The 27,450-nt window shown below is 47.9% G+C and overlaps 1 protein-coding gene across 1 annotated transcript; it reads left to right on the plus strand.

Moving 5' to 3' along the window:
* The first annotated feature begins 1,656 nt into the window (after positions 1-1,656).
* Positions 1,657-17,443, plus strand: MMD2 (monocyte to macrophage differentiation associated 2). Its single transcript, XM_063143404.1, is given in 9 exon segments — positions 1,657-1,669; positions 2,399-2,573; positions 8,898-8,979; positions 9,657-9,817; positions 11,256-11,330; positions 12,856-12,961; positions 15,330-15,336; positions 16,014-16,144; positions 17,208-17,443. Coding segments are annotated over 9 exon segments (954 nt in total). The 3' UTR covers positions 17,412-17,443.
* The last annotated feature ends 10,007 nt before the right edge of the window (positions 17,444-27,450 follow it).

A 27,450-nucleotide genomic window follows, 5' to 3' on the forward strand; every position in this document is an offset into this window, starting at 1 on the left:
CTCAACACACAGCTTATTTCTGACTTTGCATTCTCCTGTTCTGGTAACTGGCCTGGAGCATAATTCTGATTTGTCAGTATAATCCTGGCCTTTTGGCAAACATAGATAACTATTAATTGTAGGTTAACTGTGTGTGTTGTTTAACCCATGATTAACCCATAGTTTCTGGGTTCGGGCAGCACAATGCATTCTAAAGAAGCTATCCAAGGTGCTGAAATGTAGCCCCAAAGTAGGTTCAGCACCTTGCTATCTCATTTAGAGTTTTGGCTGGTTCTGACTGAAATTCAGAGTGGATTCTCTGCCCCACTGACATTGGAGCCACCAGCCGTTCCCCCTTGGGTTTGACAACCCCACTCCATGGGAGACAAACGGATCGTTGGTCGTGCGAGCAAGACTCCCATGGGTTTGGGACTGTGTTTCTTCGGCAGGGGTGAGGGAGGAGGGGAGCCGCATGAAAGCCGGAGACTGCGTAGAGCCGATCTCTGAAAACCTGGAGGTCCATCTGGGCACGTAGGAGCCGGGATGCAAATGCAGCCTCTGTGAGGCAGTTGGTCGTTCCAAAACAGGGCACAGCGCGTGCCTTTGAGTGTGCGTGTGTAGGTGTCTTGGCAGGACCCCCATAAGCCGGCAGACTATTCCATTAGTCACTTTTGCTGGAAATTCTCTCTGGTTTGATTTTTAAAAACAAAACAGAAACTCACAACTCCACAGATCCTGAAGCAAGCCTAGATAACTACAAATTGTGGGTTAACTGTGGGTTGTATAACCCACAATTAACCCATAGCTCCTGGGTTTGAATGCCACAGAGCATCGGTTTCTGTTGCTTAGGATAAATGGAAGCTGCCTTATATCAGGTTGTTTTGTGCATCTCGTCCAATACGGCCTGCTTCTCTCACTCCCTCTTGCAGACCACTTCCTCGTGATCTCCTACCTGGTCCTTTTAATTGGGGATGCCAAAGGTGAACCTCAAATCTTTTACTGGCAAAGCAGGTGCGCTACCGTTGCACTATGACCTAGACCAGCACTGGGCTTGAGGGGACCTTTGGCATCGTGCCCACTGATGCCCCCCTTCTATACCAGGGCCCTCCAGTACTCCTCCAGCTGGCTCTGGGAGGCATGGCTTTGTACGTAGGCAAGCCCAGATCCAATCCTTAGTATCTCCAGTTATGTTGGAGAAATCCACCACAGAATCAAATGAGTTCGGATTTCTGTGAATCCAATCCATGGATTCCGTGGCAGACCAGCTTTTCCCACGTCACGTGGATTCCGTGGACTTGCAGGCAGATTTTTAATTTTTACCTCCGGAATTTTGTGCAAATTTAGTCATAGAAAAATACATCATTTTTTTTAAAAAAAAGCAACTAGCCAAAAACGCACATTTCCCCCCAAAAGGCTAAAGCATGAGAATGTGCATTTTGAGAGGGGGAGAACCCATGATTTGTTGTTGGGTTGTGAACTCTGGATTGTTCACAGTTAACAATTCATAGTTAAACCTTAGTGCAGGGTTTGCACTAGGGCTGTGCACGGACCCCCCGAACCGCTTTGTGGCCTGATCCGGAACTTTCAGATTGGGCCGATCCACTTTAGGGGAGCGAGATCCGGAGGGGCGGATCAAGATTTGGCCCCCCCTTCCCTACTTATTTTCCTCCGTGGCGGATGGCGGAGGCAGGTAAGTGGGGAAGGGGGGGCAAAATGGGGGCCAAATAAGACCCTCTTCCCCCTGCCCCCTTACCTGTCTCTGCCGCCGTCGCTGCGGCCTGCTCTTCCGGTTTGAGGCCTGGCCCTCAGTTGAAGCCAGTGCCGGACCACAACGGAGGCAGGTAAGCCCCCCTCCCCCTTACCTGCGTTCAGAGCTCCAGATGGAGGCAAACCGCTTCGTCTCAATCCGCAAACCCCTCCCAACCCGATTCGGATCTGCCTTTGGCAGAGGCAAATCGGGTTGCTCCTCTCTGGATTCGCGATCTGAATCGGAGTGGAGCACAGCCCTAGTTTGCACATAATGATAACTCACGCTTCAACAGCAACCCATACTCTGCATTGTCATTATGTGTGAACCAGGTCATTGACTCTGATACTGGTGGAATTATATATAGCCATTGTGACTAGTAACCCTTGATAGCCTTATACGCCATGAATTTTTCTAATCCCTTTTTAAAAGCCGTCCAGGTTGGTGGCCATCACTGAATCTTGTGGTCTCAAATTCCACAGTTTAGTTATGCGCTGGGTAAAGAAGTCCTTCCTTTTCTCGGTCTTGAATCTCCCACCATTCAACTTCATGGATTCTAGTAATATGGGAGAGGGAGAAGTCCCATCCATTTTCCCCACACCATGCATGATTTTATTGTCCTCCATACTTGCCTTTCTTTCTAAGCCCAAAAGTTGCAAACTTTCCGCACAGGAGAGATGCTCCAGATCCTTGATCCTTTTGGTTACCCTTCTCTGCATCTTCCTCCGCTCTGCAATACCCTCTTTGAACGGGAGAAAAAGGATGGTGTGAATGGGACATCGTTTTCTGAGGCCTACTTCATGGGCCTGCGGTGTAGTTTCATGACATGTGTTTTCCGTCGGCTTACGTAATTTCCTATCAAGAAGTGGCCTGTGTCTCAGTGTGTGTGTGGGGGAAAGAGGACAGAAATCCTATTACTAGAGCTTGCAGTGAGAGCATTATAAGATTACAGGTCAAAAGGATAAAGAACGCCAGGGGAAGGACAACCTGCTAGCTGTATGCAGATAAACAGAAGAACAAAGGGCCGTTCTTTGCAGTGAATGTTCCATTAGCCGGAGCAGCTTGTCGAGAGGAGTTGGTTAACAAGAGGTGCAAACCTAGCCGCCTGCTTCCGATGTCAAGTGAGATGTGCTTCCACCAACCTGAATGCACTTTAACAAACTACGGTGACTTTAAAGCAGGGCTGTGCACTGCTTCGGATCCGAATCCAAAGTGATTCGGGGTGATTCGGAGGGCTTTCGAAGCTCCTTGAAGGCACTTGTTTATCTCTTCTTCTTCTTTTAAGGAATGAGTTTTACTGCATTTAAAATTAAATACCTGGTAAGAGGGATTGCTTCCGTCATACAGTTAAAAACCAAAGCCAAGTGGAATAAGGTGTTCTCCCCGCCGCCCCACTGCCTAAATTAGCAGCAGGGATGGGGCCAGTTTCACCTCCTTTGGGAAGGGGATTGCAATGTTAGGGGGCCACCGCAGAAAAGGACCTGTCTTGTGTACCTGCTGGTCGAGCCTCTTTTGGTGGTGGGACATGAAGTTAGGTACCTAGAAAGCTGCCTTACACAAGGTCAGACTGCTTCCCAGCTCAGTATTTCTTGCTCCAATCATAAGAAGAGCCCTGCTGGATCAGACCAAGGGTCCATCTAGTCCTGCACTCTGTTCACAGAGGTTCCCCCAAGCAGGACACGGGTGCAACAGCACCCTCCCACCCACGTTTCCCAGCAACTGGTGTATATGGGCTTGCTGCCTTGTTCAAGGCAGGGCTCCCTAACCTTTCGGGGACAGTGAGCGCTTTTAGAATTTTGAGAGTGTGTTGTGAGCGCTCTCACAAAATGGTTGCCGCAAGCCCACCCGCTTGCCGATGCGTACAATGACTGTGGTGGTTGTCCTCGTGTCCTCTTGTGAGTGTCCCACTGAGAGCTGGTTGGCCACGGTGTGAACAGAATGCTGGACTAGATGGACCCTTGGTCTGATCCAACATGGCTTTTCTGATGTTCTTCTGGCTGGTCACAAAATACTCATTGCCCAGAAGGCAAACCGGTGAGACTAAGAGAAAAATCACTTGCCCAAGAAACGAAGTACAAGGCGTCGGTGGGTGGGGTGAAGCTCCAAAACACAAAAACTCTTCTTTTGAACCCAAATAACAGAGAACATCACTTCCCTTTCCACCATGCCAGCCTTCCAGTTTAAAACAGTAATTTAAAGAAATCGTAAGAAATGCAATGTCCTGACCTGAACCTACCTGGACGCTTCAATCAACTTCTGGGGCCTCCCTCCAAGTGCCACCGGCTCAGAAGGTGGCAACAAGGGACAGGGCCTTCTCAGTGGTGTCCCCCCCCCCCCCCCGGTGGAATAAACTCCGCACAGAGGCCCACTTGGTGCCAACATTGTCATCCTTTCGGTGCCAGGTTAAGACTTCCTTCTCCTTCCAGGGGTTTAATGGTGTAGAACAGGGGCATTTATAACCGTCATCTAAACAGGTCTAGTGACCTGCCGGGAGAGATTCGTCAGCTTAACAGTCTTCCGGATTTTAAGCAAGCTCTAAAGACTGATCTCTTCCGGCAGGCCTCCCCAGTTGAATTTTAGGATGCCTTTTAATAATGTGCTGCTTTTAATGATGTATTAGTTTTGAATGTTTTAATTATATGTATTTTGTGGCATTTGCATTTGTGTTGTACCCCACCTTGATCCGGAGGGAGAGGCAGGTAACAAATAAATTATTATTATTATTATTATTATTATTATTATTATTATTATTATTATTGAAACTCTTTTTAGCTGTCTAATTCCCTCCACACACACACACACATTTTGGATCTCTTTATGATGCATTTTATGCTGCACTTTCAATGCCGTATTTCATTGCCTTATGAATTGTTCTAAACCACCCAGAGCGCTTTGGCTATTGGGCAGTATAGAAATGAAATAAAGAAGAAGAATTAATATCATCAGGGCCCCCGAGAGAGGCATCTGTGGGGCACGTTGGGGCCTCCACCACATTGGACGCCCTGGGACCACGGTCTCAGGCTAAGGCCTTTCCTGGCTCCTGCTTCCAGATCTTTTTTTTTTACTTTGAGATGGCCAAGACTGAACCTGCGTCCTTGAACATGCAAAGCGAGGGCTCTCACCATTGCACTGTGTTGTCCTGCCAAGAGGACGTACATGTAACAGTTGAAAAAGAAACCCCCACCCCACTGGCCCGCCTGGGATTCAGCGCCCCAGCTTCCTTCACGAATCAAAGTCAGCAAAAATGCACGCGCACACGCAAGCACAACGAAAGGGAACGCGGGAGTCCGGCTTTGGATTTCTCTTTGATTCGGTGGGACAAACCTCTCTTTGTGTCTGAGCCCAGAGAACTGTTAGCGCAAGGTAATTCTTTCTAAATCCCTCGCTCTCCCGCTCTCCCTGGGAGACGCTGGGAAAAGGCAAGCCCCGAGCAGGGTTGGGAGAAGCCCTTCGGCGGCCACGAAGAACAACCTGTGCATATTAATCCCAGCAGAGAAGAAAAGGAACGAAAAAGCCTGTCCTCTCGAGATCTTTGACATGGATACGGTTGCCAACTTTTCAGCCGGCCAGCTGTAGTGAGCCTCTCAACCGTGGGTCAGATGCTCAGGCTAAATTAGACAGCTGGCCGTGTTCCTCTCTGTCTTGTGAGCAGCTTCACCTGTCTGTTGTCTCGGTGTGTGCGTGCATCAAGCTACTGCTTAAAAAGGCAAGAGACAGTGTAGTGTAGTGGTTAGATAGATCAGCCTTCCTGGTGTCTTCCAGATGTGGTGCTCTACACTTCCCATCTAGGCAATGGGCATGGCCAATGGCCAATGTTGGCATGGCCAAAGATGGATCACAGTTCCCATCATATCCAACTAACATGGCCAATGGCCAGTGTTGGCGTGGCCAAAGTTGGATTACAATCCCCACCCCAAATCCAGGCTGATTGTGGATGATGGGAGTTGTAGCCCCACCCATCTGGAGGGTGCCATGTTAGGAAAGCCTGAGTCAACACCAGGGTTGGGAAGACCCACACACGGCCACGGAGCTCACGGTGTGCTCTTGAACCTGTCACTCTTTCTCTCATCCTAACCTCCCTTGCAGGATTGTTTTGAGGATAAAAGGGGTGTGGGGATGAAGGAGTCATGTAAATGTTGCTGAGATTGGGGCCGGCCCTACCATTAAGCAGCGTGAGGCAGCTGCCTCAGGTGGCAGGTGATGGGGTAGTGCCACATCCCTGTGAAGTGTTGGAGGGCAAAGTGGTGTAGTGAGCCAGACAACCTGCCCCACGCCCTGCTCCCAAGTGTGCCTTCAGCAGTGTCGTGAGAAAATTCAGTCCCTGTTCTGGTCAGCTTCTGCACCTAGAAGGTGGGGTCAGGGCGAAACAGGGCTCCATCTTGCCCTTTGCATCAGACAGCAAAAAAAAAAAAAAATATCCTGTCAGTCAATTAGATTGCCAACTGATTCGCCAGGTGCGGGGTGCGTGGGAGGGGAACCAACCATAAGAATGGCATTCATGGCCTACCCTACCTCCAAGACATTTTGCTGTCTCTGTTTGATCCTCACAACAACAACTCTGTGAGGTAGGTCGGGCTGAGAGTCGGTGCCTGGCCCAAAGTCACCCAGTGAGTTTCATGCCCGAGCAGGGACTAGAACCCGGATCTCCCGAGTCCCAGCCCAACACTCTAACCTCTCCACCACCAGTAGGTGGATCACAGAGTACTAGTAAAGCTTCGTAGCTTGGGGGTTCTTTTAGACCCATCATTGTCACTTGAGGCTCAGGTGACCTCAGTGGCACGGAGTGCTTTCTACAAACTCCGGTTGGTGGCCCAGCTACACCCCTATCTAGACAGGGATAACCTGGCTTCAGTTGTCCATGCTCTGGTAACCTCTGAGTTAGACTACTGCAATGCGCTCTACGTAGGGCTGCCTTTGAAGACGGTTCGGAAGCTGCAGCTCGTGAAAAATGCAGCGGCCAGATTGATTTCGGGAACCAGAAGGTTTGACCATATAACACCTGCTCTGGTCTGCTTGCACTGGCTGCCTGTATGTTTCCAAGCCCAATTCAAGGTGCTGGTTTTGACCTATAAAGCCTTACACGGCTTGGGACCACAATACCTGACGGAACGCCTCTCCCGATGTGAATATACCCGGTCACTACGTTCAACATCCAAGGTCCTCCTCCGGGTGCCTACTCCGAGAGAGGCTCGGAGTGTGGCAACGAGGGACAGGGCCTTTTCGGTGGTGGCCCCCAGACTATGGAAACGATCTCCCTGACGAGGCTCGCCTGGCGCCAACGCTGCTATCTTTCCGGCGCCAGGTTAAGACTTTCCTCTTTGCCCAGGCATATGGCGGCACATCCTAATTGCCCACATGTTTAGTTTTTAAATCGGTTTTTAATGTTTTATGTGTGTATGTTCCGTGTTTTAGAGTTTTAAATTTTGTACACTTGTTTTTACCTCAATTTTAGAATTTCTGTAAACCGCCCAGAGAGCCCTGGCTATGGGAGCGGTATATAAGTTTAATAAATAATAATAATATAATAATAAAAATCAAACGTGATGCCGCAAGGCTGGAATCTGCTCACCGATGTCATAGGCTATGGGTTTCTTCCACGTGAGGGACTTTTTTGGGGGGTGGAGAGGGGGGGGGAATGTTAGAAATGCAGTCTTTTTTGTCACTGCGGTCCTGTGACTCTTCTCGGTCTCATTTTAAGTCTCTCCAGAGTTCGACTGGAAAGAGGGCTAGACGACCTTTTAACTTATTGTATTTTAAATGACTCCCGTGTGTTTCTGTGGAAACCGTGACATCATTTTTGGGAGCTCTGAACGCCCGGGAAGTTTAGAAAGGATCCCCCCCCCTTTCACCAACAACAGATGAAAAGCACCCAAATTGGGGAGGGGGGGTTTCTAGTGAGAGACTGGAATGGTTGCTGAGCAACCATTACGGCAGAATAATGTGCTGTTGTTTGTGAGATATTTGTTGCGCTGCGTTGAGAAATGTGCAAATCCAACCTCAGGGGTGGGGTGGGGAGTGGGGGTGGGAGCAAGCCAAAGGTCTCTTTGTTAGCTTGGACGTGGATTTGAGGAGAGGAAGGGGGGGCGTTACTGGGATTAATAAATAGGGTTGAGTTTCATCCATGTAAATTCGTTGACTCTTTCTGCTGTATCGCCATAGCTTCAGGGCGTAATTCACTGGGAAGTGTATTTATCAATTTATTACGTAGGCCCTAAAAGGTGGATAATGCTCAATCAATCAGAAACACACACACACACACACGAGAAGCTAATAAAATACTTTCATCATAATTATGAATGAAATGCCAGCCTGCCAAATTCAGGAGGAAACAAGACCACCAGAGACATTCAAAACTGACGGATCCGTTTCCATCCAAGTCAAAGGCACGTCAAAATCGTAACGCCTTGTCCTGAGATCGGAAAGCGGGCAGGAGCAGCAATGGTGTCTTTTTAGGGGAAAGGGTCTCCGTCTTTTTTTCCCTGTCTTGAGATTTGGCAGGTGTGAATCCCTCAGGGGGTAGCGGAAAGTCTGACACTTCCGTGCCAATTTCACGGTCTAATGCTGCTGGGTTAACTCAATTATGCTGCGGTTTTAAAATGGTTGTTTGATGATGGTTGTGATCATTGCATTGAACGGTTGCATTTTTTGACGGTTTCCCTGAGCTGCCTTGCGAGGGCTTTGCTCTGAAAGGCGGCCTAAAAATATTTAAATTCACCCATCAGTAAAACAAAGGTGGCCTGATCGATACTCAAGAGGCAGGCGTTGCACAGTGAGGGGGCCACCAGTGAGAGGGCCTTGTCCTGCACCATCACCTGTTGTATCTCAGCTGGTGGTCCAATACCAAGCAGGACCTCTGTTGAAGGTTTATGTCCATGTTCATATCCGTAGGAGAGCGCTACACATTCCCACGCTCTCTGACCGCTCGCCACGCGCACCTGTAGCCGGATATCGTAGCCGAATGAGTTCTACCTTCCTTTTCTTTGTCTCTGAAAGCAGTTCTCGTATTTATTGGTATCAGGTGTCCAGCCCGTGCTCCGTTATTGTTCTCGTTAGAACAGACAAAACCGAACAGACCTGCCAGACATCTTGTCCCTTGCCATGGACATCCGCATGCTGACCTGTTCCCGTTCTCTCTCTCTCTCTCTATCTCTTCTGCCATCTCTCGTTCAAGGTTTATGAACCACAGAGTTCCGCCCAACCGGAGGTACCAGCCGACAGAGTACGAACACGCTGCTAACTGTGCCACCCACGCTGTGAGTCTGATCAGCATTTCTCTGGAGAGTGGAAGGAGGGCCGGGTGTTCGGGGGGAAGGAACAGGAAGGTGGTCTGTCTCTTCGCTCTAGCGTAGGAAGTTGCATTAGATCTGCCTTCCCCAATTTGGTGCGTTGCAAGGCACTAATGAGAGCCATCCGATGGTCCCTGGGCAAGCGTCCCAGGGAATATTGAGTCCTTCTCACATGTTACCCTTTTGTGGACCTTGAAGTCCATCCTCCTGCCTCTGATGAAGTGGACAGGCACCACAAAAACTTAGGCTCAAATGAATGGATGAGTCTTTAAGGTGCCACAAGATTCTTTCTTACCATGTAAGTGGACTTGCAAGGGTGTCGTTTTCAGGTTGTTAACTGAGATGTATGCCAGTTGCTGAGGAACGTGAGGAAGAGGGTGCTATCAGACGCATGTTCTACCTGTGGGCTTCCCACAGGCAGCTGGTTGACCAATGGGGGAACAGAACGCGGGACTACATGGACCCTCGGTCTGATCCAGCAAAGGCTGTTCTTGTGTTCTTAGCTGTGGCCACACCTACTGAATTCAGTCAGCAATGAGAAACCATTTAAAAGCATGCTAGCGGGGAAAGGTGATAGAGGATACCTGCCATTTTTTGCCAAATCAGGTAGATCAAAAAATGTATGTTTCCCATCTCCCTTCTAGTTCTGGATTATTCCAAGCATCCTGGGCAGTTCCATCCTTCATATCCTCTCTGACAACCAATGGGAGACCATCTCTGCATGGATCTACGGCTTTGGGCTGTCTGGACTGTTTATTGTCTCCACCATATTCCACACCATTTCTTGGAAGAAGAGGCATTTAAGGTGACTGTGCCATCAGCTACGAGTGTGGGCAAAGATGGCAGAGCTCCACCATTCGTCATGAGTATAAGAGCCAGCATTTTGCACAGGGAAACAGGAAACTCTCTTCATAGAATCACAGAACAGTTGCGTTGGAAGAGACCTCTAAGGCCATCAAGTCCAACCCCCTGCTCAGTGCAGGAATCCACCTCAAAGCATACCTGAAAGGTGGCTGTCCAGCTGCCTCTTGAATGCCTCTAGTGTGGGAGAGCCCACAGCCTCCCTAGGTCATTGGTTCCATTGTCGTACTGCTCTAACAGTCAGGAAGTTTTCCTTGCTGTCCAGACGGAATCTGGCTTCCTGTAGCTTGAGCCCATGATTCTCTGTCCTGCACTCTGGGATGACTGAGAAGAGATCCTGGCCCTTCTCTGTGTGACAACCTTTCAAGTATTTGAAGAGTGCTTTCATGTCTCCCCTCAGCCTTCTCTTCTCAAGGCTAATGATTGGTTCATCTAGACCATTGTTATCTGCTCTGACTAGCTTCTATGGCCTATGGCAATATTGAATTATTGCTTATTTTAGTTCATCAATTGTTATACTGGTTACCAAATCGAAGTGGTTTACAAAATCAAGAATTAAAGTCCATCATCATAAATGCAATAACCCATCAGTTTAAAGTGTTGAAGGGTGCAATCCTATGCATGTTTAGATAGGGGAAAAAACTACAGTTCCCAGCATTCCCCAGCTAGTGTTAAAGAGCACTTTTGTAATTAGGATGATGGCCACATAAAGCATTAAAGGTGCAAGTTACCTACCTCTGTTATATATGGAGCCAGTTTGTAGGTATGTGCACGGACCCCTGATCCTCTTCGCGCCCGATCCGCAAATTGCGGATCGGGCCCACTCTGCCCTGCCTTGATCTGCCTAGGGGCCGCTCCACTCCGCTGTGGAGCTCCGGCTTCGAATCAGAGCTCTGCAGTGGCGGGGAGTGGTGCAAGGTAAGGCCCCCCTCCCTCCTCCCCCTTACCTGTGTCCGTCCGCGGACCCGCAGCTGCTTCAATGGAGCCCGAGGACTGTTTGAGTCCTCGGGCTCCGTTGAAGCAGCCACAGGACCGCGGACGGATGCAGGTAAGACCCCCCTCCCCCTTGCCCCCTTACCTGGCTCTGCTGCTGTCGCCGCATGGGCAGCAGCGACAGGGCAAAGTAAACCCCCCTTACCTTTTTTGAGGAGCTCCGGATCGAGGCGAAGGATCCGCCTTCACCTCGATCCGCTCCGCAATGCTCCGCGGCTCCCCCGATCCTCTTCGCCTCCGCCTTAAGCAGAGGCGAAGCTCCCCGATCTGCTCCTGCTTCTCCGGTCTAAGGAGAAGCGGAGCACATCCCTACCAGTTTGTACACTTGGCTGCTGATAATGTATATATTTGCATGTATGACTCAGAACTCTCTTTCTTTTTCTCTGCAGGACTGTAGAACATTGCCTACACATGTTTGACAGGATGGTAATCTACTTCTTCATAGCAGCATCCTATGCCCCTTGGTGAGTTCACACCAGCGTCCTGCAGCCCATCGCTTTTCAGAGACTCAAAGACGATGTTGCAAAAGCGCCATCGCTCACTTACTCACTTTTTGTGTCCCTGGTGAAACTGGCTATTCAGCATTTTGGAGCATTTCATCAAGTAGCGTCAGGGAAAGCTCTACCAACACAGCTGCGATGGACTTGTTTTTTGTGTGTGGCTGCTGCAAATGCTTGTTGAGCATTCCCCATGTCCCACACCATCATTCTCCACCTTTCTGGAAAGATTTGTAACTTTTTAGCAATGTTGTTGTTGTTGTTTGGGTTTTCGAAAGTAAAATTGCGGATCCACACATTTGCAGAAGCAGTCCTTGCAAAAGGAGAAAAGCGTGGAGATTTCCTTCGGAGTGAAATTGATTCATCCGAAAGGTGCCTGATGTCAATTTCAATGCTAGTCAATTTCAGAATGCCTTTTCAATGCTAGTCAATTTCAGAACGCCTTTTCAATGCTAGTCAATTTCAGAACGCCTTTTCAATGCTAGTCAATTTCAGAACGCCTTTTCAAGGATATGGGAAGAGGGAAAGTGGTTCCATGCCTGGGCTTGATAGAGAAGCATCCAATTCCTTCCCCATTCATTTTTTTAAACCCAAATCTTGCCACCTCAGGGCCCAAACCCTGCTCATGTTAGCGTCATGAAGTGATGGTAGGGAGTGTCATCAAAGCAGTGCTATCTTGTCTAAGATGGTCTACAGTTGAGGATCCGGATCAGGCCCATTCTACCTAGTGCGGAGGATGGGCTTTTGGAGCCTCACTGCCCTTGTCCCCAGCTGCTCTTGCTCCTCCTCCTCCTTCTCATCATGGCTGCCACTTGCTTGCTTGACAGGCAGAGAGCCAGTGAACAGGTAGGCCTGCTCCTCCTACTTCTCACCACCACCACCATCTGGGCCAGAGCAAGAGGCTGGAGAACAAGCAGGTTGTGACGGTGAAAGGCAGGAGCAACTCTAAGTGGGTCTTGTCAGTCGGCCCCCTCCTGGGCTGTGGGCCCCCGACGGGTGCCCCACAAGGCCTACCCTTCGCGCCAGTCCTGCAATCTATCTCCGAAAACCAGGCGCTGGTGGGGAGAGGGTCCTGCTATCAAGCTCTGCTTGGGTGGGCTTCCTGGAGGCATTTGGCTGGCCACTGCAGGAAACAGGACGTTGAATGAGACGGACCCCTCTTCCCCATCCTCAGCAGAGATCTTCTTACATTTCTCTTAATCTCTTGCATCATTTTTTGCACCGAAGCATTTTTCAGCCAGCTTTCTTCTCCAGCTTTGCATGAAGCCCACGGCCCCCGCGTGATCCATCAGGGCCATTTGATCAGCATGAACCGTTACACACACCCCAAATAGGCATATTTCTGTCGTTTAAACCTAACCACCCATTGCAGTTTTGGAAATTGTTCTGTTTTTGTTTTATTTTGTTTTGTTTCTCGCTCGATGTCCAGGCCTCCTTTCCCAGCTGCTGTTTCTCTCAATGGACTCAATGCTGGTCTCTGTTGTTCTCCCAGGCTGAACCTGCGGGAATTGGGCCCATGGGCTTCCCACATGCGCTGGATCGTTTGGATCATGGCCTCCGTCGGGACCGTCTATGTTTTCTTTTTCCACGAACGGTGAGTTTGGGGAGGGAGCATCGTTGGGGTGCGAGAGCACGTGTGTTGCAGGGACGTTTCGCACGTTATACGGCCATTGACTGAAATTCTGTGCCAGGCATTCTTGAACAAGTAGGCCTCCTGCAGAGGGATGGCGTCAAAGGTCGGCCTGGTTGGGCATCTCCTGAGGCCCCACACCCTAGCAGGGCCCCACCGTCAATGGCCCCCTGGAGTTGCTCCTTCTCTTCACCATCGCAACCTGGCCCAGACATCAGTGATGGTGAGAAGGAGAAGCAGGAGATGCCACTACCTTCCTGCTCCCCAAGGGCCCTCAAAAACCTGGAACTGGCATAGTGCATTTATTTATTTATTTATTTATTTATTTATTTATTATTTAGGATGCTTTTAGGATGTTTTTAGGATGTTTTTAACAGTGTGTACTATGTGCTTGCTGTTGTTCCCCGCCTCGATCCTATCGGAGAGGCAGGGAAGAATTATTATTATTATTATTATTATTATTATTATTATTATTATTATTATTATTTACAATATTTAGATACCACTCCCCACTGAAAATTTCAGAGCGGTGTACAAGATAAAATAAAAACAGAATAAAACACTTTAAAATAGATTTTAAAAGAAGCAAAATGTACAGTGAACATTTGCTGGAATAATGACGTTTTCAGGAGGCGCTGAAAGGAATGCAAAGTTGGCGCCTGCCTGACCTCCAGAGGTGGGGAATTCCCCTGGAGGGGGGCCACCACGCTGAAGGCTCTTCCCTGGTGGACTCCAATCGGAGGATGGGTCTAGGTGGAACCACCAGGAGTATGCCCTCAGATGACCTCAGTGACTGGGCAGGTCGGTAGGGGAGAAGGCTCTCTCTCAGGTATCCTGGTCCCAAGTTGTTTAGGGCTTTGTACACAAGTACAAGAACCTTAAACCTGGCCCGGTTGTGAATAGGCAGCCAGTGCAGTTCCCTCAGCAGCGGAGTTACATGCTGGAAAGGGGCAGCTCCAGACAACAGCATTAAAATCCCTAATTGGAGCATCATTTATCCCCTCTCTTCCCAATGCGCCGTTGCTGATGTAGCCAAAATGGCAATGCTCGCGCATGAGTGGGAAGGTGTCAGCAGGCTTGGGGGAACCCCATGCCGCGGGTTGTATGAAACATCTTTAGAAAATATCCTAAAGGGGCAATCGGCCCCCAAGATCAACGAGAACTAAAGCAGGCTCGGAGGCCGTGGAATGCTGCCTGACTATTAGGGAGCGGGAGGGAATGGAACGGCTGGCGAGAGAGAAAGAGCTCTCCGTGCTGCAACATTTTATTGCAGGTCTTGCCTGTCCTGCGTGCTTCCAGACAAAGCTCGTAATGTACGATGGCGCTATCTCGTTCATGGAATTTGACAACGGGTCCAGAAGTTATCTTCCCTTGTAACTCTCCTGTGTTTTTCCACTGCTTCTTCTGCCTTTTTTTTTCTTACTGCTGAAAAAATCCAGGAGAGAGAAGATGGCAGAAGCTCACCGTGTCTTTTGACTGGAAGCGTTAATAGCCCTCTGCCTTGAAGCATCCTCTAACTCTAAACCCATTTAGCTGTTCACAATTATTTCTAGCTGGCACAAAGATGGCATAGAACTCCCCCTTGTGGAACGAAACATTTCACAGAGACATTTTTTTTTAATCCTCTCTGCCGCTTGCTTTGAAAAGACTGAAAATGTGACTTTCGCAGGGAGTTTGTGCCTTATGGAATCACAAATAAATCTGCAGATTCCAACCCTGCTCTTTTTTCGTTGATCAAATACTCTGCAAAAGGAGTAAAGGATGTTCTTCCTGTTTGTGGCGGTCTTTTGTCTTCCTGTCCATACCACAAACTAAAATTAGTTTCAAACCAGTTCATCTGTCCTATTTCCCAGTAAAAGAACCCCGAGAGTGGTGGAACTGTGTAATCTAACAAAGAAATGAGGTTCTGTTTGATGAAATTCTACATTATCTTTCACTTCCTTTGAGGGATCATAAAGGCACTTCCTTAGGAATACATGCAGCTTTATTTAAATTCATCTGATTTCTGTTAAAGGACAAATGATTCATCAACAAAAATGTCTTTAATTGGTTGAGTTTTCTAATCTAAAATTAGAAATTTTGTGTTTTTTTAACGGCCAGCCTTCCAGTTTCATTTCCTTATTAGCAAAACATCCGTCGCTATGTTGAATGTGACATATCTCCATCTGGGAACGCCTATCTATGTTTATCGGTGTTATCTCTCTGATCTTTTGCTTTATTCATTGGTCCCTTTCAGTGCATGGACCGGATGGAGCAAAATCCTTTGCTGAGTTCCCCACTCCTCACCTTCAACAGGGCCTATATGGGTACAGTTGACCCTATGAAAAGGAGGACAGGGCTCCTGTATCTTTAGCAGTTGCATAGAAAAGTGAATTTCAGCAGGTGTCATTTGTATATATGGAGAACCTGGTGAAATTCCCTCTTCATCACAACAGTTAAAGCTGCAGGAACTATACTAGAATGACCAGATTTAAAAGAGGGCAGGGTATCTGCAGCTTTAACTGTTGTGATGAAGAGGAAATTTCACCAGGTTCCCCATATATACAAATGACACCTGCTGAAATTTCCTTTTCAATACAACTGTTAAAGATACTGGAGCCCTGTCCTCCTTTTCATATGGTCACCCTATACAGTTGTGTGTATGTTCACACACAGGGCTTTCTTTGTACAAGTGGAGAGTGTGTGTAAGCTCTGTCCTGAGCCTAGCAGGGCCAGTCAGACTGAGTGGGTTGCCGGGACGGCTTGCATACTGCGTTTTAGTGGCTGGACGGAAGTCACAGGCCTAATCTACACCAAGCAGGGCATTGCACTATGAAAGCAGTAAGAAAGCAGTATATAAGTGAGAGGAGCCACACACCACTGCTTTGTAGCGGCATTGAAGTGCACTGACAACTGTTGGGGCCCATTGACACATATATACTGCTTTCATACCGCATTCATAGTGCTATATCCTGCTTGGTGTGGGTCCTGCCTTTTATATACCGCTTTCAGAGTGCAATGTCCTGCTTGTTGTAGATTAGGCCTCGGTGGTACGTTAGGGTTATGCTGCTTCTCAAATCACATTGCCTTTCTTTCCTCCAGGTACAAGCTGGTGGAACTGGTGTGCTACGTGATCATGGGCTTCTTTCCTGCCGTGGTCATTCTTTCCATGGTAAGTCATCCAGCCCAAAGGCCTTGAGAAGCGCTTCGGTCCTTAGCGATATTGTTCTTGCATCTTAAAGAAGGAGGAGGAGGAGGACAAGGAGGAGGAGGGAGAAGAGGAGGGGTTCAGTTGTGGTCCCACAAATGATCTGGGAGCCACTTTATGCTGCAGCTTTGCTGAAACTAAGCAGGTGTATGGACCACACCTCCTGTTCCAACTGAGCCTTGCTTGAGGAAGATTGTCTTCTGGAGCTGTGGCATGCTCCTGTGTCCTTAATTATTCTTCCTCCCTCAATTCTGGTCTCCTTGTCACTCCTGCCCCCTGGTTTGCCCTTCACCTTAACTTGTTGTTTGGTTACAACTACTGGCTTGTGACATGGTCCAAGAGCCCGAACCCTCAGAGAGAGGGATCAGTTACAGAGGGAGGTCATGAAATTTCTTCCTTGTTCTCCAGGAAGGCCTCAGGGACCAGCTCCCCTGTGTCTGGCGGAGTCTGAATTGCTGTCCTCAGATTATGAGGACTTTAGTCATGAAGCTACTACCACACTGTAGCCACTTCCATGTCGTTGCAGCCCAAGGCTGCTGAATGAGATCAGATCCTGTGCCAGGCTGCTTTTCTCCACTCAGGGCTTCTCTCCTTTTCTTCATTGCCAGCCCTGCATTCACATGAAGTGGTCAACAGAGGTTGGGAATCTCATGTTGACCCTGTAACACAGTGGTGTTGAACCTCAGGCCCACGGGCCAGATCTAGCCTACCTAGGGCCCCGATCTGATCTTCCGGGATTCTGCAGATGGCCAATGCCACCTTTCCCTAGCCAACGCTCATTTGGTGGATCCCTGGCTTTTGCATGTTTTCCCGTCCTGTTCTTAAAGGTTGGAATGCCTCTCCTAAAATGTAAGTGCTTTGAGCTGAAATAGGCTGCAGTTTTTGGCATTTCGGCCATGTCTCTTTTGCCTTTGGTCTTCCACTTGGTTGTGCCCCCCAATGGGATTCAGCTGAAAGAGGTTTGTCACCCCTGCTGTAACATCTAGTTCCTGCACCTGCTAACCATGTTTATGTCTGCTTCTTGCAGCCCAACACAGATGGCCTCTCAGAGCTGGTTGCCGGTGGTTTTTTCTACTGCCTGGGCACCGTCTTCTTCAAGAGTGATGGACGCATCCCCTTCGCTCACGCCATCTGGCACCTCTTTGTGGCGCTTGGAGCCGCTACCCATTATTATGCCATTTGGAGGTACCTCTATCGGCCGGACACTGTTGAGGCTAAAACCTCCAGGTAGACAGTTGCCTTAAGGATTCAGAGACACGGAGATCTGGGAAGCTCTTCTCATGAACTCTCTCCCTTTCATCCTTACTGGGAGGTTGTCCTGTTTTGCCTCATCCTTTTTCGGGTCCTCCAATGGGAGAGGGTGGTCTTTAGTATTGGTTCCTCAGCCAATCCTCCATAGGCCTCAAGGTTCGCTTTTATTTCATTTTTATTTTACATACAAAAGAACCTTAGCAGTGGTTATTTTTACGCAAAGGTTTTGTAACGCAACGAACAATTCCTAGGTGTGATTGACAGAGGGAATCAGTGATGACCTCTTTCCCATGAAACTTGGAAGCATCCAGTTCTGAGGATTCATTGACTTGAACTGATTAGTCGATTTAGGGCTCATCAGTACTGTTGTCTTATCATTCTCTCTACAATCACCCCATTCAAATCTTCTCTTAGTTGGCTGATCTACTCTAAGGCATCACAGAGAAGCTTGGGATGCCATGGGATGCCTCCATGGCTCCTCTGGCTGTTATTGGCTTAGCTCCTGTGATGTCACAGTCTGGACAATCAAGGAACAGACAGATGAGTGCTTAGGATGGGTCTTGGGAGGCTGCAGAATAGGAATCCTCCATCTTTGTCTGGACAGCGTGGTCTTTCATTGATACCTTGGTGGTATATTTGAGTTGTTTCCAAGTCTTTTGATAAAAGAAGGCAGTTTTCCCTTGGGGAACTGCCTTCGTAACTTTGGGGTTTATGAATGTGACAAAACAAGAACAGGATAAGATGTGAAGGTCTAAGCATCTGTAGTCCATAAAATGTGGGATACGGTTACAAAATAGTCTACTGCATTCCAGAGAGCCCTAAAATCATAAGCCTTAGGAGATGAGATGGTACATCGATTTCTCAACTGTGCCACTTTGGATGGCAGGTGAGGACTGAGATGATAGAATGGTTCTACAATTTTTTTTAAAAAAATCCTCTGAAAGTAGGCACTGGGCGAATGGGCATTAAATGGCAAATTCAGTTCGATGGATGCAAGTGTAAAGCGATGCACACTGGGGCAAAATAATAATAATCCTAACTGCACAGATAGGAGCTGAGCTGGCAGTGATTGACTAGGACAGGAATCTTGGGGTCGTGGCGGACAGCTCCGTGAAAACGTCAACCCAGTGCTCAACTGCTGTGAAAAAGGCAAATTAGGAAAGGTATACAAAAAACAAAATTGCCAATATCGTAATGCCTTTATACAAATCTATGGTACAACCATACTTGGAATACTGGATACTGTTCTGGTTATCCCAACTCAAAAAAAGATACTGTAGATTGGAAAAGTTGCCGAAAATGACAAGGAAAATGATCCTGGGTCTGAGATGACTCCCCTATGAGGAAAGGTTACAAAGTTTGGGGCTTTTTGGCTTAGAAAAAAGGGGGATTTATGACAGAGGTTTATAAATGCGTGCGTAATGTGGAGAAAGTGAATGGGGTTAATTTTTCCTCCTTCTCTCACCTGGTGTCATCCAGTGAAGCTGAATGGTGGGGGGAATTCAGGCCTGATAAAAGGAAGGGTTAGGGGAAAGGTAATCACGGCCGGGGAAGGCAACGGCAAACCACCCCGCCATAAGGCCTGCCAAGAAAACATCAGCGAAAGCTGGCATCCCTCCAAGAGTCAGTAATGACTCAGTGCTTGCACGAGAGGTTCCTTTCCTTTCCTTCTTCATACAGGATGTAGTCAAGACTATGGAATTCACTACCAACTATTTAGACCACTTTAAAGGGGTTAGACAGATCCATGGAGGATACAGCTGTCAATGGCTACCAGCCTTGATGGCTGCTTGCCTTGATGGCTATGTATTACCCCCAGGATCAGAAACTCTATGCCTCTGTTTGCCAGTTGTGAACAACATGAGCAGGAAGGTGCTATCGTCCTCATATCCTGCTTGTGGTGGGCTTCCCATTTTTGTGAGGGGGGTGGATCTGGATGGCCCCTGCGGGAACAGAACGCTGGACTAGACAGGCTTTGACTTGATCCAGGAGGGTTCTCCTTATTTTTGCTAGAAGGAAAATTGTCTAGCTTAGCCTCCTAATTTATATGCTTGTTTTCTACATGCAGGGACATGGAGAGACATTCAGTCATTTGGGGGCCCCACCTGTTGTCTGAAGTGGTACAGCCGAGATGCGAGTTTACCACCTCAGTGAGAACTGGGTCTTAGTTTCATTTAAAAACAGCAACACCCAACGCCCTTCCATCTATATTCTTTATGTTTACAATGCAAAACCTGAGGCACGGCCATCGCTCAGAGGCACAGCCACCTCTGTGCATGCAGAAGGCCCCAGGTTCAATACCCGGCCTTCCCAGTTAGAAAAAAGGACCGCATGAGTAGATGGTAGGGAAAAATTCTAGCCAATACCCTGTAGAGCCACTGCCAATCAAAAGAGACCAGACTGGCCTACCTCGGAAAAAATAATCTGACGGCTTCTTCTCGACAGGTTCTACAAAAGAGGCCGAGAAACGAAACTACGTGGGGCGCATCATGTACGTAATAAAACCGAGGAACGCAGGGCTTGGTTTAATAGCTGTCAAACCCATCCGTTGGGCGTCATTAGTTCTTAGGAGCTGGTGGGAAGCAATCCAGGCCCATGCTGCCGCAAAACACTTTGCATTATAACCAGGAATGATATATTCTTGTTGGGGAAGTTCATTCCCACCCTGTGGCCCCTGTGAGAAGAGCAGCTGTGCTCGGCGGGAGCAGAATTCGGAAGGAGGTGGCAGGTGACGGCAGCATCCCTGCTAATAAAAAAATGTCAGTGCTGCATCCCGGCAGGCTTGGTTCCACTACACCACTGTGTAATGGAGCTGTTTGGTGGAACGGAGCGGCTCAGGAGCCAGTAGAGCTCCGCCCACAGAATCTCCCCTGCCGGGTCTTTATGCTTACTTGTGTTGGTGGGAGAACTGGTGGCAGCAGCATTTTGCCCGCCTGGGCACAGCATGTGCTCTTTGCTGTAGAACCCTCCCTTCGCACTGGCAGCATTTCTCTGTGCTGACAGAGAGGCACCAAAGCACCATCTTTTCATTAGGCCATTGCCATTCCGTTCGTTAGAGTATTCCTTGTGGAAGAGATAAGAAAACCGCTGACAGCTAAAGAAAGAAGGATAGGATGCACTCCAATGCACTTTAGTGTTGTTCACTGAACTGTAATGCACTTTGAATCAAGCCATGTCTACTTTTTAGGTAACGTGTTAAAAGCTACGGATTCCAGAAGGGGCCTCTGTGCCCTTTACTAACTGCAAAAAGCAGAGGGATTGTCCCATGTTTCTCCCAGCTAATTATTAATGCCCGACTCCTGATCTTAGTTGGACAGCACCAAATTCCAGCCAAAGGTGCCGATTTTCAATGTTGTTGAATGTCAGCCCTTTTCACTTTCCCTTTTCAAAACATGACGTCGAAGGATGTCATTAAAAAGAATTCCAGAGCCTCAAGAAATGGCATGCAGATTAGGGAAGACGCGCTGAAATTTACTAGGGTAGGGTCCACGCACGCATGAATGGATTGGGGACTCGGGTGTCACCATGCCTTACGCTTTTCGGAAACTTGAATCTTTCCCAGGACTTTTCAGAGTTTGAGTTTGCTGGGAAAACCTTCTCTCTCTCTCTCTCTCTCTCTCTCTCTGTGCCAGTGTTCAGTAGACAAGTCTGTACATTCCTTGTAGAGCAGCCTTCCTCAACCTGGGGTGCTCCAGATGTGTTGGAGTACAACTCCCAGAATGCCCCAGCCGGCTGGCTGGGGCATTCTGGGAGATGCAGTCCAACACATCTGGAGCGCCCCAGGTTGAGGAAGGCTGTTGTAGAGGGTCTCTCAGAGGCCTCTTCACATTTCTCCCCCTGGCTAATGGTGCATTTGAATCTTCTTTTATGTGCTCCATTGTCCCAGCCGGAATTCCAAAAGGTGTTTCTCCCTCCCCCCCTCCCCAAACTCATCCCCCTGCTCTGTCCTAGGCATTTTCCTCTTGGCTGTCTTTGCCCAGCAGAGAGAGAAAATGTGACTCCTCTTACCTATGGGAATTAGGTAGGGTGACCGCTTCCACATCACCCTGCTCCCACCCCCAAAAGGAAATGCATCACCTCAAAAGAGGACACCAATTTGCATAACGTTCACATACGCTAATGTACCTGCAGGAATGAGCGTTTAGAAACCATCTCAATCGTTTAAATAGAAATAAAAACAAGACGTGTAACTGTCGTGCGGGAGACTGACAAGGTACGGCAACTTGTGTGCCTGTTGAGTTTGCTAGCCAGGCGCTGCTGATGGGCAACTCCGTGGCCTCTGCTGCTCTCCCTTCTTGGGGGGCTTTTATCTTTAAGCCTGGATTTGGACTGGACCAGCCCTTCAAATAGGGGATGCCGTCAAGCAGAGGACTAACCCCCGACAACTCTTCGAATTGAAGAGTCTCCTTGTCGAGAAGGACACCTGGCCAACCTTGAATAAGGTCCAGTTCTGATGTTATTGAGGTTGAGGGCTACCAGTTAATGCCGTTTCCATGTGGTCAAGGCATCGCTGGACCGGCCAAAGATGTTTGTCTGCTCTAAAGAGCTCCATTGCGCAATTATGAAAGTCTTCCACGGGGCTGCCTTTAAGTGTCACAGGAAGAGGCTTGAAGCTCTGTGGTAGCATCCACGATTTCCATGCAGAAAACCCCAAGTCCCATCTCTCTTCTCTCCAATTTGAAGGTGGTAGGTCTGGGAAAGACCCCCAAGAGACTCCTTCCAGTCAAAACCTGAAAATCCCAACCCAGAGCTGGGTTGTGCTGACGAGTGGCCTGCATGAGTCTAAAGCAAGTCTCTGGCTTTAGACTCTTAATATAAGAGGTCCCTTCCCTGAGAGATCAACTTTCCATAACAGGGGCTTGCTTAATACCAATATTAAATATAAATCTCCTGGGCAGGAGATTTGGGAGTACCATAAAAGCGCTGCAAATGGGTAAACACTGAGCCAGTTCATATTTTTACCATCATGCAGCCGCCATTTTGATTTTGAGGAGGTGGAACTTCAGACCACGGATGAGGGAACACAGTTTTAAACTCTCCCCTCTGTGAAAAATTCCCCGTAAATAGAAAACTAGCACAAGCTGGAGTTAGAAACTTCAAGCGCCATCAGACGAGCATTTTATTGTATGCTCGTTGCTGGGCACTCACGGTTTTTCGCGGGTCCCTCTCACGACATCGTCTGCCTCCCACGCGCCTCCTGCTTCTTCCAGCCTTCTTCGCACAACAACCCCCTCCCCCATAAGTCCGACTTATTTTTGAAGACAGGAGTTGCCACTATCTCCTGCTGTGTGCAGGAGAAGCAGCGAGATCAAAACGGCTCCCTGAATGGGCCATGTGCACGTTGTTTACTTCTTCTTTCAAAAGAGGAAGTAATGAGGGACAAAAGCGCGAGCGGAGAAGCGACGGTAAGCAAACGCGATTTTCCCGTATGTGATGACGGTCAACCTCTCTCTCTGATACGTATTTTAATTGTTTTTACATAGGGGGAAAGGATTAAAATGGTGCCTCTATCCATAGTCTGAAATGGTACAGTGCAGAATGCCATTTCGGGGTTCTTACCACCACGTTCTAGCTGCATACGTAGACTAGGCCTAAAACTCCTCTCCTGCGACATTCAGAGGCTGATGTACTGAGTGTGAAAGGAAAGAGGACGAGTCCTTAGGGAATGAGTACATGCTTTTAGGTTTGCACATTCTCTGTAGCGCTGAGGCATTTGACCATCAGCTCAAGACACGACTGTCCAGGACTAACTGAATCCACTTTCCTGTCACTCAGTCGGGCTGCGTCGGACTATAGACCTTCTATACTCTGCCCTTTATTACTTTGCAACTCTTCTTTTTTTTAAGTCTTGTCTAATCATGCAAATCTCTTTTTAAAACGAATGCCATTTGGAATGTAGGCAAGCCTTCTACGTTAGAACAGGTATATTGAATACGTAACACACACACACACACTATAGTCGCAAGCCACAAATATGTGCCGTTTCCTGCAAAATGCTTTTTTTGTAGACCTACTCAGGTGTTCTTCTTCTAGTCAGATGTTCTTCTATTGCGCTCCATGATCTAGAAGGCAAATTTTGGATGTAGAACCCTGATTTTTCCACATTTCTCCATCACACAGACAGAAAAGACTACGTGCTGCAGAAGGTCATTCTCAATACGAAGAGCTAGCGGGCTCGTCTTTGCGCGTTTATTTATTCTGATAACAAAAACACCTGAATAGGGCTTAGGGCTTCAACGTTTGGGGAATTTCCAAATCTTTGTGCTCTGTGCCTGTCTTGGTGGAACGGTCGGGTGGAGTTATTATTTCCCCCACATTCATCACTGCCACTGTGTCCAGTGTGGATTTCTCCATTGCTTTTCCAATGCTTGCCTTGATGGGAAAGCGCTGGCTGACATGATCTGCGTAAACCTGAGGGTCCTTGAGCCTTCTCACTCAGAGAAGGGGGGGGGGAATCTTATTGTGTGAACCGGCTTTAAGTGACGTTGGCTCTACACCAGCAGAGTCCTGATGTAGTCGAATATTTTGTATTACTTCAGATTGCAGGGTCTCCCCCCCCCCCACATTTTTCAATGATTCCTTGCAATTAGAAAACTAGCACAGCAGAGACAGGGCCTTTCCCCTTCTGATGTGCACACTTTCTACTTGCAGGGATTTGTTTTTATTTATTTTTTACTATTGGGGTGCTTTTGGAAAGTGATATTCCCATCAGCTGTGGTCTAAAATGGTCATGCCCGCTCTCCTGTGTCGCAATTCTACTACCTCAAACTGCTGCTTGTGTTGGCCAGCTCGTGTATCTATGAAGCAAATAAATTGCAGCAATTGCATTGAAGCCATTTTGATCCATTCCTTCAACGTTGAGTCCTGCTAAGTTCAATGGGACTGGTAAAAATGACTAGTGGGACCTGCAACAAAATCTTGCAGCGTGGAATGCTGCTGTTGAGAATCCCAGTTACTTCATCCTATTCTTCCTCCCTACCAGTTTTCCTTCCCCTCCCTGGCCATTTAGCAGGCTCTGTCCTTATTGGGCTGTTTTTGGGATTCCCCCCATTAGGACGGTTTTTCCTAAATGGTATTTTTCTACTTCTGCAAACAGCCATTCCACAGGCCCGGCTTCTTGGGTGTGCTTGGTGTCATTTTAGCAACATAAGGATCGGCATGCAGGCCTGAACATCAGAAATAGAAGGAGGATAGCATTTCTGCATGTTAATAATAATATGAGCCAGTTGAAATCCCGGTGCAAAATTTACACATTTTCCACCCCCTGAAAATCCCCCCTTATACTATATGGCATCCTGGCAACCTTAGAGTTCCTGAAATCTTGATTTTTATCTATTTCTGGATATTTTTATGCCTTGTAAGATCCTTTCTATCATGTAATCAGGGGGCGAGGAGGGGTCATTATGATTGTCCTATTGTTTTCTACTAACTTTTCTTGAATTTGTACACTTTAGAAGAATGTCTGTGAATAAAACTTTCTGAGTGATTAAAAAAAAACTACACAGAAAAACAAAACGTCTTGTATTTTAAACCACGTGTCTCTTGTTAAAAAATAATAACTATTTTATATTTAACACAGTATTATTTAATACGAATTGTAATACAAAATCATGTGGACATTGTTTCTTGTGGAATAAGATTTAAATAATAATAATAAAAGTTGCCTTCTTTGTGTTTGTGTCTTCGTCATGACGTATGGGGTGAGTGGGGAATAGGTTTGCCTGAGCCTGAAGGGTGGGGAATTGGGTTTTCTTAGCACTTTCTGGCCATGGGAAGGGTCTGCAACAAATGAAAGACAGCTTAATGATGCTATACACGCAGCACAACAAGGTGGTAGAGTCCTGGTGAGGCAAGCTGGACTATGCCACTTCAAATTGCAGGTGGGGATGGTATTTTTAAATGATTGCCCCATCTCAAAAAACAATTGCATGCTGCCACTTCTTCTGCTAGAAATGGTGGGAGTTGTAGTCCAACTCATCTGGTGCGGGGTGGCGGCGGCGGCTGTCAGACTAGCACTAGGAAGACCTGGGTTCAAATCCTTACATAGCCATGAAGTTTACTGGGTGAACCTGAGCCAGTTTTCTCTCTCTCTCTCTCTCTCTCTCTCTCTCAGCCTAACCTACCTCACAGGGTTGTTTTAGAGTGGTCACTTACAACTCAGCAAAGAAGAAGACGAAAGATGTCCTCTTTTAGCTGTACCCTCAACTGGGAGCACATGCACATTCATCACTCGCTGCAACATCAAGCAATGACTCAAATGTATGAATGGGATGTAACACCAGACAGGACTTTCATATCTACCATTTTGGTAACGTCCTGCCTGATGAAGAAATATGGAGATCTCAAAAGCTTGCATATTTTGGGGGTGCAGTTGGCCTTAAAAAAAAAAAGGCACGTTGATTTTGGATTTCCCCCCCTCAGGCCAACACAGCTGCCTTTGCTTTTTTCATTCATTTTCATTCCTTTATTATATTTCCATACTGCCCCATACGGGAAGCTCTCTGAGCTGTTCACAAAAATTAAAAACCATTAAAAATACATTATACAAACTGTAAAACCATTTACATAAAAGCATATAAGCAGGGAACACACACAGAAACAACATATATCTAAAACCAATTTTATGCCCTAAAAACTTTTAGCCTAAATGTTTTGGAGGTGCAGCCAAATCAATGTGTGTGTGTATGGGGGTGGGGGGTGTCATCTGATTTGCCAGCCTTTTCAAGACAACATTGTAAACTCTTGTTGTTTTTTGTTTTTTTTTTATTATTTGTAAAAAAATAATAATCGGGGTGAGGCAGAGAAAATTCTGGGGGAGGGACCCCCCCCTAGCTCCCAGCTACAGGGCTGCTCACAGATTTTGCAGGCCTTACATAGGGTGACCATATGAAAAGGAGGATGGCTCCTGTATCTTTAACAGTTGTATTGAAAAGGGAATTTCAGCAGGTGTCATTTGTATAAATGGAGAACCTGGTGAAATTCCCTCTTCCTCACCACAGTTAAAGCTGCAGGTGCCCTGCCCTCTTTTGTATCTGGTCACTCTAGTATAGCTCCTGCAGCTTTAACTGTGGTGATGAAGAGGGAATTTCAGCAGGTGTCATTTGTATATATGGGGAACCTGGGGAAATTTCCTCTTCTTCACAACAGTTAAAGCTGCAGGTGCCCTGCCCTCTTTTGAATCTGGTCACTCTAGTATACCTCTTGCATCTTTAACTGTTGTGATGAAGAGGGGATTCCACCAGGTTCTCCATATATACAAATGACACCTGCTGAAATTCCCTTTTCTATGCAACTGTTAAAGATACAGGAGCCCTGTTCTCCTTTTCATAGGGTCATCCTACCTTACAGGTAATAATCAAGTGCAGCTCATCAAGTGATGCATAGGCCTGCGCGAAGCAGGCTTGGGGGGACCTTCGTTAAGGGCAAGCCTGCGTGCACACGTGCTAGCAAACACGCATTCTCCGCTGCGTAACGTCTGAAAGCGCCCCCCCCCCAAGAATACTGGCGTTCCTTGCGCGGGTGGTGGCGCTCCGCGGCCACGAGGTGGCGCCCCTGGCGCTCCCGCCTCCGCTCCGGGAACGTCTCCTCCGCCCCAGCTGCCGGGACGTGCCGGAGGAGGGAAGAGAGACTCGGTTTGGCTCCGACCTCGGCTCGCCTGGAGAGTCCTGGAGGAGAGGAGCTGCAAGGGCGCAAAACGCTGACGATGCCCCAGGTGCCGCCGGAAAGACCCCGGGGAAGGTGAGTGGCGAACTTGTTGTTAGACTTTGCAAAGCGATCCGGATTGGCAGGTGGCCGCGGGAGGAACCGGAGTGGCGCCAGCCACCCCCCTCTCCCACCCCCTTCAAAGTAGAGGTTGGGTTGGTTGGTTGGTTTGTGGGTCTGGATGTGATTTGGAGAGAGGGAGAAGGGGCGAAAGGCAGCGCTGGGGCTGGCCATCCCCTCTCCGATCGGTAGGAGAAACGGATGCAAAGACATTTAGGACACCCGGGTATGCGGGGGAAATCTGCCATCCAGCGCAC

This window comes from Elgaria multicarinata, chromosome 17 (assembly GCF_023053635.1).
Source record: "Elgaria multicarinata webbii isolate HBS135686 ecotype San Diego chromosome 17, rElgMul1.1.pri, whole genome shotgun sequence".
Classification (NCBI taxonomy): Eukaryota; Metazoa; Chordata; class Lepidosauria; order Squamata; family Anguidae; genus Elgaria; species Elgaria multicarinata.